Below are 16,962 nucleotides of genomic sequence, written 5' to 3'. Positions count from 1 at the left end.
TGGTGCCCACAATCTAAATTACACCTAGACTCCTATCTGAAAGTATGTCCTTTCTATTGCATTTCAAAGATGAAGAAAAAAATAACAAATGTTTTGTTTGTATTATCTTTTACCAGATCTAGTGTGTTATATTCTCCTACATTAATTTCACATTGCCACAAATGTCAAAGTGTTTCCTTTCAAATGTTATCAAGAACATACATATTCTTTCTTCAGGTCCTGAGCAACAGGCTGTTAGATTTGGGTTTGTCATTTTAGGCGAAAATTGAAAAAAAGGCTATGATCCTTGAGGATATTATTGCCGTTTCACCATTTCAGTGAAAAATTCTAAATTCCATCCATGAGAGCAGACTGAAAAACAAGACACAGAAGACCTATTGTAAAATGAAAGCCAAAATCAGAGCTGGCTTTGTAATCCAATTAAACAGTAAACTATGCAGATATTGTTAAAACTCACTGCTCCTTTGCCTCTCCCATATAATTATAACAGACAATGTGACACGGCATTACAAGAGATAAAAAAAACACTTTATTTACAAATTTGCCTGCCTGTTTTCTCATGACTAATACGGAATGGTATCGCTTTCCGTCGCTATTTTTACACAATCCTGTCATCCTGTGTAATAGATATGGACAATTTGTCTATCAAAGGAATATACTTTTTAAGCACTAAATAAACAGCTGCTGGACACTGACGTTTTTAGGATTCAAATCGATACAGAAAACAAAATCCATTTGTAGCAGTTACAGAAAAATACTTAAAATGGATCGTTTAAACAAATCACACAATGCAAAAACAGTCGAGCTAATTCTATCAAAGGGTTTACTAGGTCATGCTTCTCACGGTTGAAAACCCAGCGACTGCTCCTGTATGAGACTCTAAAGCACTGATGCTACACACATGATACATTCTACAGAATCCGGCTAGGTTTAAATGACATCCCGTGAGTGAAAACCTTGGGGTAAATATTCACCATAGACTGTTACCACAATTCATGACATTTTATAGGCCTAATAAAGAAAACAGGGCCTAAAGATCAATTCAGAGTGTTCATAGATTGTGAAGAGGCAAGGAAACTATGTTTTGTCGACATCTCGGCAGGAAACCAAGAAAGCTCTCAACTCCTCCTCATGTTAACATAGTGAGTGTATTTGTGTATGTACAGTACAGGAGGGTTCTAGAAGGCATAGCGTGTGCGGATGTCCTCCAGTTTCTTTGAGACCTCAGGGGGGGTACGGTCCAGCTCCTCAGCAACACTCTTCTGCTTGTGGGGGTCCATGGAGTTGAACTGCTCACACAGATCTCCATCTATCACATTCTGCACACACAGACAGGAGAGAGGGTCAGAAACAGTAGGTAAGACTGTCTGGATGGCCAAAGAACAAGGCTTCCGATTTTCGCAATCATGTTCAGAGACCGCATGCAATCTGTTAATAATTCACAGCATGTCTACAGTCTCCAAGTCCAGAACAGACTACGGGAGGCGCACAGTAGTACATATAACTCATGCAAGTGGATTTTAAATACACCTTATGGAACAGCGGAGACTGTGAAGCAACACAAACAAAGACACATGCATACAAACACACGATAACACATGCACTATACACACACGTTATAGATATGTGGTAGTAAAGTAGAGGCCTGAGGGCACACACTTAATATGTTGTGAAATCTGTTATGAATGTATTGTCATGTTTTAAAAAATGTATAACTGCCTTAATTTTGCTGGACCCCAGGAAGAGTAGCTGCTGCCTTGGCAGGAACTAATGGGGATCCATAATAAATACAATACTAATACTGATCCAGCCAAATATATGTCAGGAACCACATGCAGTTGGTTCCTGGCATAACTTTTCACCCAAAATATTTGGTATCAGATTCCATTTGTTAACAGTGGTGTCCTCTGGACACATTCCCTCTACATCGCTGGGAGTATAGATTCTTTGCCCCACCATACTAGGGGAATAGTAATGCAACCTAATCAGGTAGTACCCACCTTTACAGGGAAGTAGTAGGAGCGGAAGCTGAGGTGGTCCCTGCCACACAGAGGGGGGAACTCTGAGCGCATATGCATCTCTAAGTGCTGGAAGAAGTCATGATCCTGAAGACAAACAGGCACACCATAGATTAATTCTCCACATCAATTAGGGCTGTCCCGACCCCCAAAAAATATTTTGACCAATCGATTGGATTACTTTTCCCATATATACAGTGCATTCAGAAAGTTTTCAGACGCCTTGAACTTTTCCACATTTTGTTATGTTACAGCCCATTCTAAAATAGATTTTTTATTTTTATTCTCCATCAATCTACACATAATACACCATAATGACAAAGCATTAACAGGTTTTTAGAAATGTTAGCACATTTAATAAAAAAAAAAAAACTGAAATATCACATTTACATAAGTATTCAGACCCTTTACTCGGTACTTTGTTGAAGCACTTTTAGCAGCGATTACAGTCTCGTGTCTTCTTGGGCATGACGCTACAAGCTTGGCACACCTGTATTTGGAGAGTTTCTTTCATTATTTTCTGCAGATCCTCTCAAGCTCTGTCAGGTTGGATGGGGAGTGTCGCTGCACAGCTATTTTCAGGTCTCTCTAGAGATGTTAGATCGGGTTCAAGTCCAGGCTCTGGCTGGGCCACTCAAGGACATTCAGAGACTTGTCCCGAAGCCACTCCTGCATTGTCTTGGCTGTGCGCTTAGGGTTATTGTCCTGTTGGATGGTGAACCTTCGCCCCAGTCCGTGGCCCTGAGCACTCTGGAGAAGGTTTTCATCAAGGATCTCTCTGTACTTTGCGCCATTCATATTTCCCTTGATCCTGACTAGTCTCCCAGTCCCTGCGGCTGAAAAACATCTCCACAGCATGATGATGCCACCACCATGCTTTACCGTGGGGATGGTGCCAGGTTTCCTCCAGACGTGACGCTTGGCATTCAGGCCAGAGTTCAATCTTGGTTTCATCAGACCAGAGAATCTTGTTTCACATGGTCTGAGAGTCTTTAGGTGCCTTTTGGCAAACTCTAAGCGGGCTGTCATGTGCCTTTTACTGAGGAGTGGCTTCCGTCTGACCACGCTACCATAAAGGCCTGATTGGTGGAGTGCTGCAGAGATGATGGTTGTCCTTCTGGAAGGTTCTCCCATCTCAACAGAGGAACTATGTCAGAGTGACCATCAGGTTCTTGGTCACCTCCCTGACCAAGGCCCTTCTCCCCCGATTGCTCAGTTTGGCTGGGCGACCAGCTATAGGAAGAGTCTTGCTGGTTCCAAACTTCTTCCATTTAAGAATGATGGAGGCCACGGTGGTCTTGGGGGCCTTCAATGCTGCAGACATTTTTTGGTACCCTTTCCCAGATCTGTGCCTCGACACAAACCTGTCTCAGAGCTCCACGACAATTCCTTCAACATCATGGCTTGGTTTTTGCTCTGACATGCACGGTCAACTGTGAGACCTTGTATAGACAGGTGTGTGCCTTTCCAAACAATGTCCAATCAATTGAATTTACCACAGGTGGACCAGTCAAGTTTTAGAAACATCTCAAGGATGATCAATGAAAACAGGATACACCTGAGCCCAATTTCGAGTCTCATAGCAAAGGTTCTGAATACGTATGCAAGTAAAGCATTTGTTTTTTATTTGTAATACATTAGCAAAATTTTCTAAAAACTTGTTTTCGCTTTGTCATTATGGGGTAGTGTATGTAAATTGATGAGGGGAAAATTAATTTAATCAATTTTAGAATAAAGCTAAAACGTAACAAAATGTGGGAAAAGTCAAGGGGTCTGAATACTTTCCGAATGCACTGTATGACTCATCACAATTCTATCTTGGAGATGTACGGACAGTTCCTTTAACCTAATAGTTTCTGCACTGTCAACTATGGAACCTTCTATAGACAGGTCTGTTTCTTTCTAAATCATGTCCAAACAATTGAATTGGCCACAGGTGGAAACCAAACAAGTTGTAATGATGGAAATTGGATGCACACGAGCTGAATTTGGAGTGTCATAGCAAAGGGGTACAAATAACTTATGTAAATTAGATTTCGGTATTTCATTATGAATAAATTTGCAAAACTTTCTCAAAACATATTTTCACTTAAACATTATGGGGTGTTGTGTGTTGATTGATAACATATATATATTTTTTAATCTCACCAATTTTGAATTCAGGCTGTAACAACAAAATGTGGAATAAGTCAAGCGGTATGAATACTTTCTGAAGACATTGAGTGTGTCAGTGAGGTACCTCGTGGGAAGTGAAGGGCACCAGGATGCCGATGCCTCCAGACAGAGTTGTGTAGACCAGAGATTCCGAGCCTCCGGGGATCAGTGTGGTCTTCTGCAGTGACAGCACCGTCTCCCCAATGTGGTAGTTCATGATCACTTCAGCCTGACACAGGGGAACAGACATGGTACAGGGTCAGGCACAGACAGGGCATTACAGAACAATTCTCACCCATGACACACACCCAGAAAACATTGCTTATATGCACCCTTTTTACCAATTGCCCACAATAAGTCCAAGCGGAGGGAATTTCCCACTGACTACCTAAACATCTTCTAGCTCTTAAAAGCTTCCAATAAACAGCTTAAAAGGAAAACAGCATATTTAACAGCAAATTGGCCTGGAGAGCTGCCAAGATTTGGAGAGCAGGTCTGGCCTCAGATGAGGCAAACCACAACATCACCAAGACAAACAGTGATCCACAGAGCGAGGGACAGACAACAAGTCTCTATAGAGCTGTGACAGAAGAGCAGAAAGCCTGTACCTTCTGAGAAGCTCCGTTCAGCAGACCTCTATCCCACAATGCTTTATTCCCAGTTGGGTCCTCATCCACATCGTCACTGGTGTTAGGGGGAAGGCGCACCTGAGGGGGTACAAAATGTAAGTGTAAAAGCCATCAAGATGTTTGTGGCATCATTGAAATATCATAAATTGGATAAAACTGTTAGTATGACGCGTCTGGCAAACACTTCCTTTTAGAGAAAAGGTAGTATCCAATATAATACCCAACACCTTTGTAAGAAAGGAACAATAAAGAGCGACCACATACAATGCTGATGTTGCCAAACTTGTCGGCTGAAGCCATGGTGTCGTAGTCCAGCAGGCAGGCGGTGGTGACCCAGCGAGGGTGGGTGTCGTCAGCGAAGATGATCAGCTGATTCTCGTTGCGCTTGTAGCGCACCCAGAACAGACTCTCCTGTACATCAGTCACTATGACCCGCTGACCGATGGTGTGGATACCAGTCACCAGGTTGGGCACATGCTGCAAACGAGACAGATGACATCAACTGAACACCTCTGTCCTCAATGGACTGCCATATAGATTTTATTTGGAAGGTCTGGAACCTAAACAAGAGGTGGACAGTGGTAAATTGTCCTTTGGTACAATGGATGGATGATGCTGTGGCCTTTTATCTTTGATTTTGGAAGAAGATTCTTACAAATCAATCTTCTCCCGAACGTGATTACTGCACTTAGATAGCTATCAATTCTACAGCGGTTAACTTGATTCCTTTGAGACCTTTAAACTAAAATACTTCAGGTTAGTCTTAAACTAGGCTGGGTGGTAAATTGCATTTGACTATATACCGGTATATATCCACACAATGCTGTGGATAGATGATTTGTTCCATGAAATAACTCACTAATGATGCATAAAACCTTCCCAAGTTCTCTCACGTCACCCCGCTCCTCCGCTCTCTCCACTGGCTTCCAGTTGAAGCTCGCATCCGCTACAAGACCATGGTGCTTGCCTACGGAGCTGTGAGGGGAACGGCACCTCCGTACCTTCAGGCCATACACCCGAACAAGGGCACTGCGTTCATCCACCTCTGGCCTGCTCGCCTCCCTACCTCTGAGGAAGTACAGTTCCCGCTCAGCCCAGTCAAAACTGTTCGCTGCTCTGGCACCCCAATGGTGGAACAAACTCCCTCACGACGCCAGGTCAGCGGAGTCAATCACCACCTTCCGGAGACACCTGAAACCCCACCTCTTTAAGGAATACCTAGGATAGGATAAAGTAATCCTTCTAACCCCCCCCCCTCCCCCCTTAAAAGAGTTAGATGCACTATTGTAAAGTGGTTGTTCCACTGGATATCATAAGGTGAATGCACCAATTTGTAAGTCGCTCTGGATAAGAGCGTCTGCTAAATGACTTAAATGTAAATAAAAAATATAGCAATCACAATTTAATCAGCAATAAGAAACTGCTCTTCAGCTGAGAACGACTAGCGAACTTGCAAGAACAAGTCAACAACTTCGGGAGTAGAGACACCTGGAAAACGTCATACTGTCGTCACGTTGCGAAAGTAAAAACTGAAATTTAATAGTGGTCAAATAGAATGATTATTCTCATAAAGAAATAAATAAGAGGCATACTAAGACAAAAGAAACGTGACAGTGTATACATGATAAACTACTGCAGGAAATTAATTGATTACATTTCTTGAAGTTAATGCTGGAATTAAATAACTATGCAAATGATAACCACTGGTCGAGTACCAGAGTTTGTGACTACAAAGGAGGATTTATATTCAATGTTCTACAAATAAGACTACGTCAACCTAAAATAATAGGATAAAAACTGACAGTGAAGTTTGGTTGAAAAGTATAAAGCAGTCAGAATGAAGAAAGCCCATTAAAACAACTTACAATTCATTTGCACTACTCAAAGCACGTTTAGAACTATTAATATTCAGAAACATCAAATACCATCATAAATGGACATAAATAATCCACTAAATGTCAATGTCATAAATCATTTAAAAAAACATTAATATGGCAGTTGTTACCGATGTCTAAAAACACTAATACCGTAAGTTATAAACTGTACACGACATGATTGCAAATGTAAAGCAAGTGCCGCGCTAAGCACTTTCAACTCTTTGCGACAGCCCTTTTTGTGAAAACCGCAAAAATCGATGTGTTCATATTTGGTGGAAGGTATTAGTCAACCTACCAGAGTAAGATCGATGTGATATTGTATTGCTAAAAAGTTTTGGAAAGTCCTGAGGTTGTTTCACGGTCATTGGACGTTCTTGGACTGAAATATTAGGTAAAAAGTTTATTTCGGCTACATCAATAAAAAAAATTAAATCAGAGAAAATAAAAAAAACAGCAGGTTACAAAGTAGAGCTTCATAGCTACGTTTTAATGTATGGGTTGACAGGGATTGGAACAAATTTACATTCCGCCATCCCCATTTCCATGACGAGTGCTAGCTTGCTAGCTGTGTGGGAGTGATTGACGCCGTTTTCTGAAGCAGCTGTGGCGAGAGGCGGCGTGCGCGCCATTGGCTGTATTTTGCCAGCTGAAAAGGTTGTGATTGATAGTTGAAAACTACGAGAATCCTGTGGCTACAGCCCTACAATCGATAAAAAAACATTGCTAAATACCAGTGAATTGAGAGCACTTTGAGAGTATTTTGTGTAGATCGTTGACAAAAAATGACAATTATATCCATTTGAATCCCACTTTGTAACAACATAAAAAGTAAAGTGGTGCGATTACAAAAGACAGTCGCAGGAGCATCAATCTGACCCCTTGACACTTCCTGGTCTGAGAGCTTGTTAGCCTTCCTAACCAGCCACTTGCCACACTGCCGTCTGGTCTTGTGTTTACACAGTAGAGTCAATAGTTTAAATATACATCCTTGTGTGTTTATTTGTGTGTGTGTGTGTGAAACGTCAGGCTTCGGTCTCACCTTGTTCTCACACTTCCGGAGCAGCTTCTTCTTGCCCAGGTCGTAGATGCGCAGCAGTTTGCCAACGCCCACCAGCACACGGCCCTGGAACGGAGCGATGGCCAGAGGAACGTCCTCCACTGGAGTCTGTCAAAACAACATTCCTTTACCATGTCAACAACTGATAGTAAAGGTCAGTAACATACTACCTTGAAAGGACATTCTGTAGAGCCTGTCAAAGCTTACACATTTCTTTGAGTTTGGGTGGATGAGAAGTTGAGCTTCACCACCCATGTAGAGAACCTTGTCAGGGAACTCAAGCGGCGTATTGGGTTTTATTACCGGCACAAAGCTGTTTTTTCCTTCCAGCCAGAAAATAGGTGATTCGTTGTACTTTTCTCTCTGTGTTGCTCTACACTGAAGGCTCTTAACTCTGTATCATGCAGCCTTTCGTTTTGTCAACAATCAGAGTTGTCCAACTCACCATTGTGATCTCGACAGTGTTGGCGGGTGGACATCACTAGCAAAACGCAGGCGCAAACATAAGGCCATTTTAAGTATCCTCTCTTTAGCACAACATTTTGCCTCTTGCCAGGCCATCATCGTAAATAAGATGTTAATAGACTCCAGAATACTGATAAGACCCAGTGAGACTGGAAAAAGGGCAGCCGGCTCCAACAAAGTCACCATTGTCCCTCAGGGAGTTGGGTAAAGGGGGGGGGGGGTAAGAATGATGGTACTGTACTCTGACTCTCAAAGGGCAATTATGACCATTCTGAAAATAATGTCTGTGGTAAACACAGGCTTAAGAGATCTAATACACATTTTGTTCCATGAGATAATCTTTATCCGCTAATTTGTGAATTTTGAAGCATTTATTTAATCAAAACAAGCACATAACTCAGGGGTGTCAAACTCAACCAGTGCAAGGGCCATACTGAAAAAACTACAAATTTGTGGGCCAGACATTGCCTGCTTGTTGTTACAAAAAACAACTTGCATACAACTGTGACCCAAACTAGCCAATGTTCTAATAGAAATAATATGGCCCTTGATGTACATAAGATGCTGTATATAGCATTAAGCATAAAACTAAATAGATCAATAATATTGGTCCAGCCTTTGCTGCTATGCTTGCAAATGTGCATAATATGCTGCAAAAAAAGTATTTAACTCCAAATAACAAAAACATAGCTAGGTTAATATTTGTTTTGCACTGCATGACTCACCGCTGCGGTTGAAATCAGCATTGCTGTATGGTGCACTTAAAATGTGTTATAGTTGAGTAGCCAGCCTAGGCTACTTCTCAAATGTTGCTGTAATAGGCATGCTTGGTTCTCCTCCGCATGGTGTTTTGTTGCAGGTTTCGTTTTTTTGTAATTCGTTGTCAAGCATTAAAAATAGAAGCCAGGCTGCAAACTTTTAATAGCCTAGCGAGGACTGTGGTATGGGTCTGCACATTTTCCCTCCGCTGTGTGCGGTAAACAGGACACACAATAGCAGCGCATCCGGCTGTAGTTTCATAAATTAGATGACTCAGCGGTCAATTTATACCTGCTTGTAAATCCTTTATCTAGTAACTTTTTGACAACCAAGATTACATTTAATGTAGGCTACAGTTGAGCAGATTTTTATTTCGTACTTCCACACATGGGTAACATAATTTAGCAGGGCCCAAAAAATTTCAGCCTTTTAAAAACAGATTTTAAGTAATTCTACGTCATTTCCATGACAGAAGACATTAGCTTTATCTTTTTTTAATACCACACAAATGACCAAACGACTGGCTACGCCGACTGACAAACTGCGATCAATCTGGTCTTGAATTCAAACAATAGCCCAGGCCAATAAAGCGACACACAGATTGTACAATATTACGAAGAAATATATATACAGTATATATCATAGGCTACAGTAGGCTACTAAATACAATTTCAAGTGGCACAAACACCTAATGATGAAGCCATAGGCTACTCACGGTGATGGCCGAAGCGCTCGTCGTGGCAACAGCCTATCTCAAGATGAGGTACTTTGAAAAACGGTGCTGCGGTTAGCTAAAAATAGTTTTCATTGGTTCTACAGATGGATAAGTCTTCTCTTTTCTGCAGTAGGCATTTGTTTTCAACTGTACGTTTTTCCCAAGATTGTAAATCTGCACAAGGATAAACTGACAGCCGCAACCAACATTAGAAATATAATCCATAGATGGCAGTAGGGTTGCACATTTTGGGGAATACTCGGGTGGAAACTTTGTCGGAATTAATGAAAATTCACAGGAATATATGCAAATTAATATTAATACCATTTAAATGTTTTTTTGCATTGGATATATTTACCATATCATATAGGGACAGAAACATAAACATTTTACCTTATCATAAGTAGACATAATTGCAAATGATTAAATCCTTCCAATAGAAATAAAAAAACGATTTAGTTACGACTTGAACTTGAATTAAATGAGTTGACTCTTCACATGGGATGATTTCACTGAACAACAAAAGGGAATATTGAATGATCCAATGATCCATCGCATCTTCCAAAAACGTTTTCAACATACATCTGTAAAATTATAGTCTAGAAATTAAAGCTTTGGTTGTCTTCCTCTCAGACTTCCATGTCTTCTCCCTGGACCTCCTCAATGTCCACCTCTTGAACATCTGACTGAGGCCTCATCTTCACTGTCACGTTCCAACCTTGTTGAGAATGGCTTGTTGTTGAGCCTCAAAGCGCCTCAAATTTGCACAGATGGCCACCAATTTGTCAACCCTTGTATTGGTCAGCCTGTTGCGTGCTTTGGTGTATGTGTTCCCAAACAAGGACCAGTTGCGCTCTGAGGAGGCTGATGTTGGTGGGATTTGGAGGATGATGGAGGCAACAGGGGAAATAGCCTCAGATCCACAAAGTGGCTAATGAGATATGTTGGCACGACTGCAATATTGCATCTCCATCCCAAAGCCCTTGCTTGGAAGTGTACTTTGCCAGACTGCCAAGAACCTTTCCCTCATCCAGGCCAAGGTGGCGAGACACGGTAATGATGACACCATAGGCCTGGTTGATCTCTGCACCAGACAGGATGCTCTTGCCAGCTTACTTGGGGCCCAACATGTACGCTGTGGTGTGTATGGGCTTTAGGCAGAAGTATTCATGCTTTTGATGCATTTCAGAACTGCAGTTTTCTCTGCTTGGAACAACAGTGAAGTGGGCAGGGCAGTACGGATTTCTTCTCTTACATCTGCAAGCAGAGCCTGAACTTCAGACAGGATGGCATTGTCTCCCTCAATCTGTGCAATGGCTACTGCTATAGGTTTCAGGCTGTTTACCACTCTCTCCCAAAATACATCATCCAGGAGATCCTCTTGATGGCTGTCCATATCGGCAGACTGTGATATGGCCATTTCTTGGAGACTCCTTCCCCTTCATGAGACTGTCAAACATGATGACATCACCACCCCAACAGGTATTGCTGGGCAGCTTCAACGTGGTGTTCTTATTCTTCTCACTTTACTTGGTGAGGTAGATTGCTGCTTTAACTTCACATAGCAAACCATTTCCTTGGCTCTCTTGTAGTGCCATGACGTCCTTGAGTAGCAGATTCAATGCATGAGCAGCACAGCTAATGGGTGTAATATGAGGGTAGGACTCCTCCACTTTAGACCAAGCAGCCTTCATGTTCACAGCATTGTCTGTCACCAGTGCAAATAACTTCTGTGGACCAAGGTCATTGATGACTGCCTTCAGCTCATCTGCAATGTAGAGACCAGTGTGTCTGTTGTCCCTTGTGTCTGTGCTCTTGAAGAATACTGGTTGAGAGGTGGAAATGATGTAGTTAATTATTCCTTGCCCGCGAACATTCGACCACCCATCAGAGATGATTGCAATACAGTCTGCTTTCTCTATGATTTGTTTGAACTCTGTTGAACTCTGCATCCAGCAAATGAGTAGATAGACCATAACTGGTTGGAGGGGTGTATGCTGGGCGAAGAACATTCAGAAATCTCTTCTTATACACATTGTCTGTGAGCATCAGAGGTGAACCAGTTGCATACACAGGTCGAGCAAGACATTCATCAGCATTTCTCTGACTACGTTCCTCCATTGAGTCAAAACTTCTGATTCCAGGAGGACCATGAGCTGTTGCTATCGATACGGTGTCTGATTTATTATTTTCACCTCGAATAAAAGTAGAGGGACTTTTGTCAGAGGTTGCTTGTTGTGAGTGCTGAGGGAAATGTATGTACTTGGCCATTTGATTCTGCATCTTTGTTGCATTCTTCACATATGATTTGGCACAGTATTTGCAAATGTACACAGCTTTTCCTTCTACATTAGCTGCAGTGAAATGCCTCCACACATCAGATAGTGCCCGTGGCATTTTCCTGTAAATATTAGGAAAAAAAATTGTAGCCCCAAAAACGATTCCATGTACAGATAAATAGTTAACTAGCAGAAATTGTTAACAAGTTAGAAATTATTTAAACACTTTGCTGTAGGCTACTATTTACTAGTTAACAAAAAATTAATTATGTTATAAAATATATTCACCCCACCCAGTATTGCAGGAGATCAAAACTTACTAGAAAGCATGTAGACCTTGGCTCAGACAGTGTAGTAGTGTGGGCTCAATAGCATCTCATTAGTGTGCAAGATCTTGAGAATCAGGTGTACATGTGATGGAAGAGTGCACTGTGCATGCAGACGGTTGCAATTCCATTGAATTGGGGATAGTTTAACCAAAATATGCCACAATACCTATAATTGCCTTATGTGTATCCCACAAAAAAAGGTTCACTGTTATAAGCTAACTTTGATGAATTTAAGCAAAATTCCCCAAATTCCAGGGCTTAACATCCCATTGAAAATGTCAGACCCTTTGCAACCCTAGATGTCAGTTCCCATTCAAGTCAGGACTGGTATCCATTGCTATTGTTTCCATCAATTTAACAGTCAAATTGCCAGGGTTACAAAACCCTTCTATGCATTATGTGTCTATGGCCACAACGCAACAAGCTGTATATTTGACACGCATGCTGCCCAAACTGCGGCCTACCCGAATGTAGACATACCGGTAACTGCCAAAACAAAGGAAACACTTCAGTAAACGAGGATACAAAGTATATGTTATGGTGTGGGGTGCATTTTCCTGGCGTGGTTTAGGTCCACTTGAAGAATCTATGCCAAGGCGCATTGACGCTGTTCTGGCAGGCCATGGAAGCTGGCCAAAATTAATTGACAACCCAAATCATTACGAAGGCCGGATAGAAATGTACCACGGGCCTTGTTCTTGACAGGTGACAAAGGCTTCATAATTCAAAAAGGTAATGTTAAGTTACATATTATAGGGCCGTTAATTTTTTTTATTTTTTTTGCCTGTTTCCGTTTCCCCCCTCAAATTCAGTTCTCTCTGTTGTGTTTTTCCAGGTTTCCACTTCCCTCCATTTTTTTCAGGGGTTTGCTCTCAAAATCACACCTTTTTGAATGAGCATTTGTTCTTAGTTGACTTGCCTGGATAAATGGTTAAACAAAAAATGTAAAGCCTAAAATACTGATAAGACCCGCTGAGACTGGAAAAGGGACAGAAAGTCAGAATGCGTCAACAAAGTCACCATTGTCCCTCAGGGAGTTGGGTAAAGGGGAGGGGTGGAAACAAGAAAGAGTACTCTGACTCTCAAATGGCAATTATGACCATTCAAAAATAACAGCCGGGGAATTCCTGTGCACACAGCTGTGGTCAACAAGACCAGAAAACCACTGGATTAGTCATATCCTCTGTCACTCACTCACCTTGTGCATAAACTCCAGTTTGTCCCCTCCCCCTCCCAGCCGATAGGTGTAGATAAAACCGCCTCCCACAGAGCGGGGGTTAAGGATCATGTCCCGGGCCACCCCCACCAGCACATACCAGTCATCACCTCCGCTGGCAAACCGACAAACAGTCACACTGCAGGGACAGAACACAAAGGGAAAGTAGGAGAGCGGGAAGGGATAAGTATTATTCCCTGTGTCAATATCTACCTTTTGCGTGTGAACTGTGTTAAATGCTAAGATTAGAGGTGTTTAAAGCGCTCTCCATTATTACTAAATCAAGAAGAAGACATGAAGATTCATCACTTCAATAGCACAACTTCACTCTCCTCAAACCTTGCCTGAAATGACAGTTAAGATTTTCTCTGTGTAATTGCATAAGAGCTGGTAATCTGAACAGGAAAACCAGCAGAGCCAATAATAACATCTCCCTAGTGGCACTACAGAGAGCAATAACGTCTTTATGTTGGCACTAACGCAGGCTAACTCCGCTATGGCTTGATGGCCAAAGCCTATGGAGAACTCCATGTTTTTTTGGGACAAACACCGAAAATAAGGTTTGTGTTAAACAAAGGCTTAGGAGATGTTATACATTTTGTTCTGTAAGATCTTCATCAGCAAACGTCACTTGTACATTTTGAAACATTTATGTAAATCAAAACAAGCACCTAAAGCACAAAGGCTTCATAATTCATAAAGGTCATGTCATCTGACTGATATTATAGGGCCTTATAAAATCTGTTATATATATTTTTTTGCATGATCCTGTTTGTTTTCCCCCCCGATTTGGCTTTTCCAGGTTTTTGTTTCTCCCAGGTTTAGGCTCTCAAAATCACACCTGTTTAATAGAAAAACAACTCAATTGGATGTTCTAAGTACAATGCTTTAACCACATCAGGAGTCCACTTGTGGTCTGGGAAAAATCTAAGAAATTTAGAAATGTGGGTGCAGTTATCCTTTAATGCAAATGTACACTAGCCAGAAACCTTGTCTGATTAACAGCGTTTCTGTAGCGCTCATGTGATTGCAGTTTTCAAAATAAATTGCCACTTGATTGATGCAAATATGCATTCTGTCAGTTAGGCATACATAAATACATGAATGTAAATCTGTAGTTAACATTTAATTGATTATTTCCATCTACCAGCAGCACACAGAGACAGGCATTCCTGTGCTGCTTCAGGAAGTTCCAGGAAAATATGAATCAGTAGCTAGGTTTCCATCCAATTGGTGATTTTCATGCAAATATTATAGAATCCGCATTTCCACCAAATGAACTTCTTGTGGATACAAATCAGTGTGTGATGACGTAGTGCCCACAAAACATACCTTCTCTTAAGTGTTCATGTACCGAATAAAAATCTAATGTTCAATGCTTATTCATCACATTTTTGTCAGTTAAATAGAAAATGTGCCACTCTGGCCTTGGCACCTGCGCTCAAGCCAACAGCTGGCAGATGCAATGCAGGTAGGTTGTGCGGGTTGTCTAGTCTACGTGACAAGGTTATTCATTCAAAAAAGCAAGCCCTGCAAGCTCTAGTTTTGTCTTATCTTGATTATTGTCCAGTCGTGTGGTCGAGTGCTGCAAGGAAAGATCTAGTTAAAACCTCTTAAAACCCTTTTCGCCTACAATGGCATACCCAAATCTAACTGCCTGTAGCTCAGGCCCAGAAGCAAGGATATGCATATTCTTGGTACCATTTGAAAGGAAACACTTTGAAGTTTATAGAAATGTGAAAGGAATGTAGGAGAAGAACACAATAGATCTGGTAAAAGATAATACAAAGAAAGAAAACCGTTCTTTTGTATTTTTTTTGTACCATCATCTTTGAAATGCAAGAGAAAGGCCAAAATCTATTATTTCAGCCCAGGTGTAGCTTCGATTTTGACCACTAGATGGCAGCAGTGCATGGGCAAAATGAACCATTGCATTTCTGTTCTAAATTTTGTATCAAGACTGCCCAAATGTGCTTCATTTGTTTATTAATAACTTTTCATGTTCAAAATTGTGCACTCTCCTCAAACAATAGCATGGTATTATTTCACTGTAATAGCTCCTGTAAATTGGACAGTGCAGTTACATTAACAAGAATTTAAGCTTTCTGCCCATATCAGATGTGTCTATGTCCTGGGAAATTTTCTTGTTACTTACAACCACATGCTAATCGCATTAGCCTACATTAGCTCAACCGTTCCGTGGAAGGGAGACCGATCCCGAAGAAGTTTAAGCTACAACTGGCCCAGAACAGAGCGGCACGTCTTGCTCTTCATTGTAATCTGAAGGCGGATATAAATACTACGCATGCCAGTCTCTCGCATGCCAGTCTCTTTTTATAAGAAACATTAATGTGTTAAATCCCAAATTGTTTACATAGACAACTTACATACAGCTCTGACACACACTTACACCACCAGACATGCCACCAGGGGTCTTTTCACCGTCCCCAAATCCAGAACAAATTCAAGAAAGCGTACAGTATTATAGAGCCATTATTGTATGGAACTCCGTTCCATCTCATATTGCTAAAATAAACAGCAAACCTGGTTTCAAAAAACAGATAAAGCAACACCTCACGGCACAACGCCTCTCCCCTATTTGACCTAGATCGTTTGTTAATGTATTGGTATTGATATGTAGGCTACGTGTACCTTTTATTTTTTATTTATGTAGTTCTGTCCTTGAGCTGTTCTTGTCTATTAATGTTCTGTATTATGTCATGTTCCATGTTTTGTGTGAATCCCAGGAAGAGTAGCTGCTGCTTTTGCAACAGCTAATGGGGATCCTAATAAAATACCAAATGTAGATTACCGGGGATAGGAGTAAGATTTTTTTTTTGTGTCAAACGGCAGCCAAGCATCGATCATCATGTCACCAGAATAAGACCCTCAATATTTTTGGGAAAGAAGCATCAAGCTCGACACTGTGCACTTTCACCACCCTGTAAAGTTCATCATAACTTAATTCATTTGTAGCCTAATAAACTGCATGGTTTCCCGAGTGGTAGTGGGAGGACCACACAACATATCATCGCATGACTCCAAATGTGCTTTGATATGGTTATCACATCAATATTTGCACATAAAGGAGTGTCCACTGCCATTTCCCACATTATTATTTTTTTTTAACACAAAAGATCCCACCACATCAAACAAACAAATTATTTGACTGCATCCATCACAGATGTTGCAAATAAAAAAAATTGTTGACAATTTGACTTTACTCGTATATGGTTCATGATGCATTTTGTTCACGTCTTATGTTTAACTTGGGCTAATTAATACATTTTCTCCTAAATTGATTTCCTATTAACTTCAATAACAAATGTATGTTGTTGAATTCCATTTAAATGTCAGGATTCTGTGATTCTGTGTTTTTTTTGCAGCGCGGATTTTATAGGGCCATAACATTATCTCATAGAACAAAACATATAAGATCTGACCTTATTTTGGCGTTTCTCCCA

At 41.1% G+C, this 16,962-nt stretch overlaps 1 protein-coding gene across 1 annotated transcript in view; it reads right to left on the bottom strand.

The window, feature by feature from the left end:
- Positions 1 to 506: 506 nt before the first annotated feature.
- Positions 507 to 16,962, bottom strand: part of sf3b3 (splicing factor 3b, subunit 3) — a 39,148-nt gene continuing 22,692 nt past the window's right edge. The window contains exons 21-27 of the mRNA XM_071416999.1: positions 13,481 to 13,637; positions 7,718 to 7,843; positions 5,066 to 5,278; positions 4,781 to 4,879; positions 4,258 to 4,401; positions 2,001 to 2,105; positions 507 to 1,319 (exon numbers count right to left, since the gene is read on the bottom strand). Coding sequence (XP_071273100.1) covers positions 1,179 to 1,319; positions 2,001 to 2,105; positions 4,258 to 4,401; positions 4,781 to 4,879; positions 5,066 to 5,278; positions 7,718 to 7,843; positions 13,481 to 13,637 — 985 coding nt within the window. The 3' untranslated portion in view covers positions 507 to 1,178. The remainder of the gene's footprint in view (positions 1,320 to 2,000; positions 2,106 to 4,257; positions 4,402 to 4,780; positions 4,880 to 5,065; positions 5,279 to 7,717; positions 7,844 to 13,480; positions 13,638 to 16,962) is intronic.

The sequence above is a fragment of the Salvelinus alpinus genome, chromosome 9 (genome assembly GCF_045679555.1).
Source record: "Salvelinus alpinus chromosome 9, SLU_Salpinus.1, whole genome shotgun sequence".
NCBI lineage: Eukaryota > Metazoa > Chordata > Actinopteri > Salmoniformes > Salmonidae > Salvelinus > Salvelinus alpinus.
The sequence above is the reverse complement of the archived record's forward strand: the minus strand, read 5'-3'. Positions and strand labels throughout refer to the sequence as shown.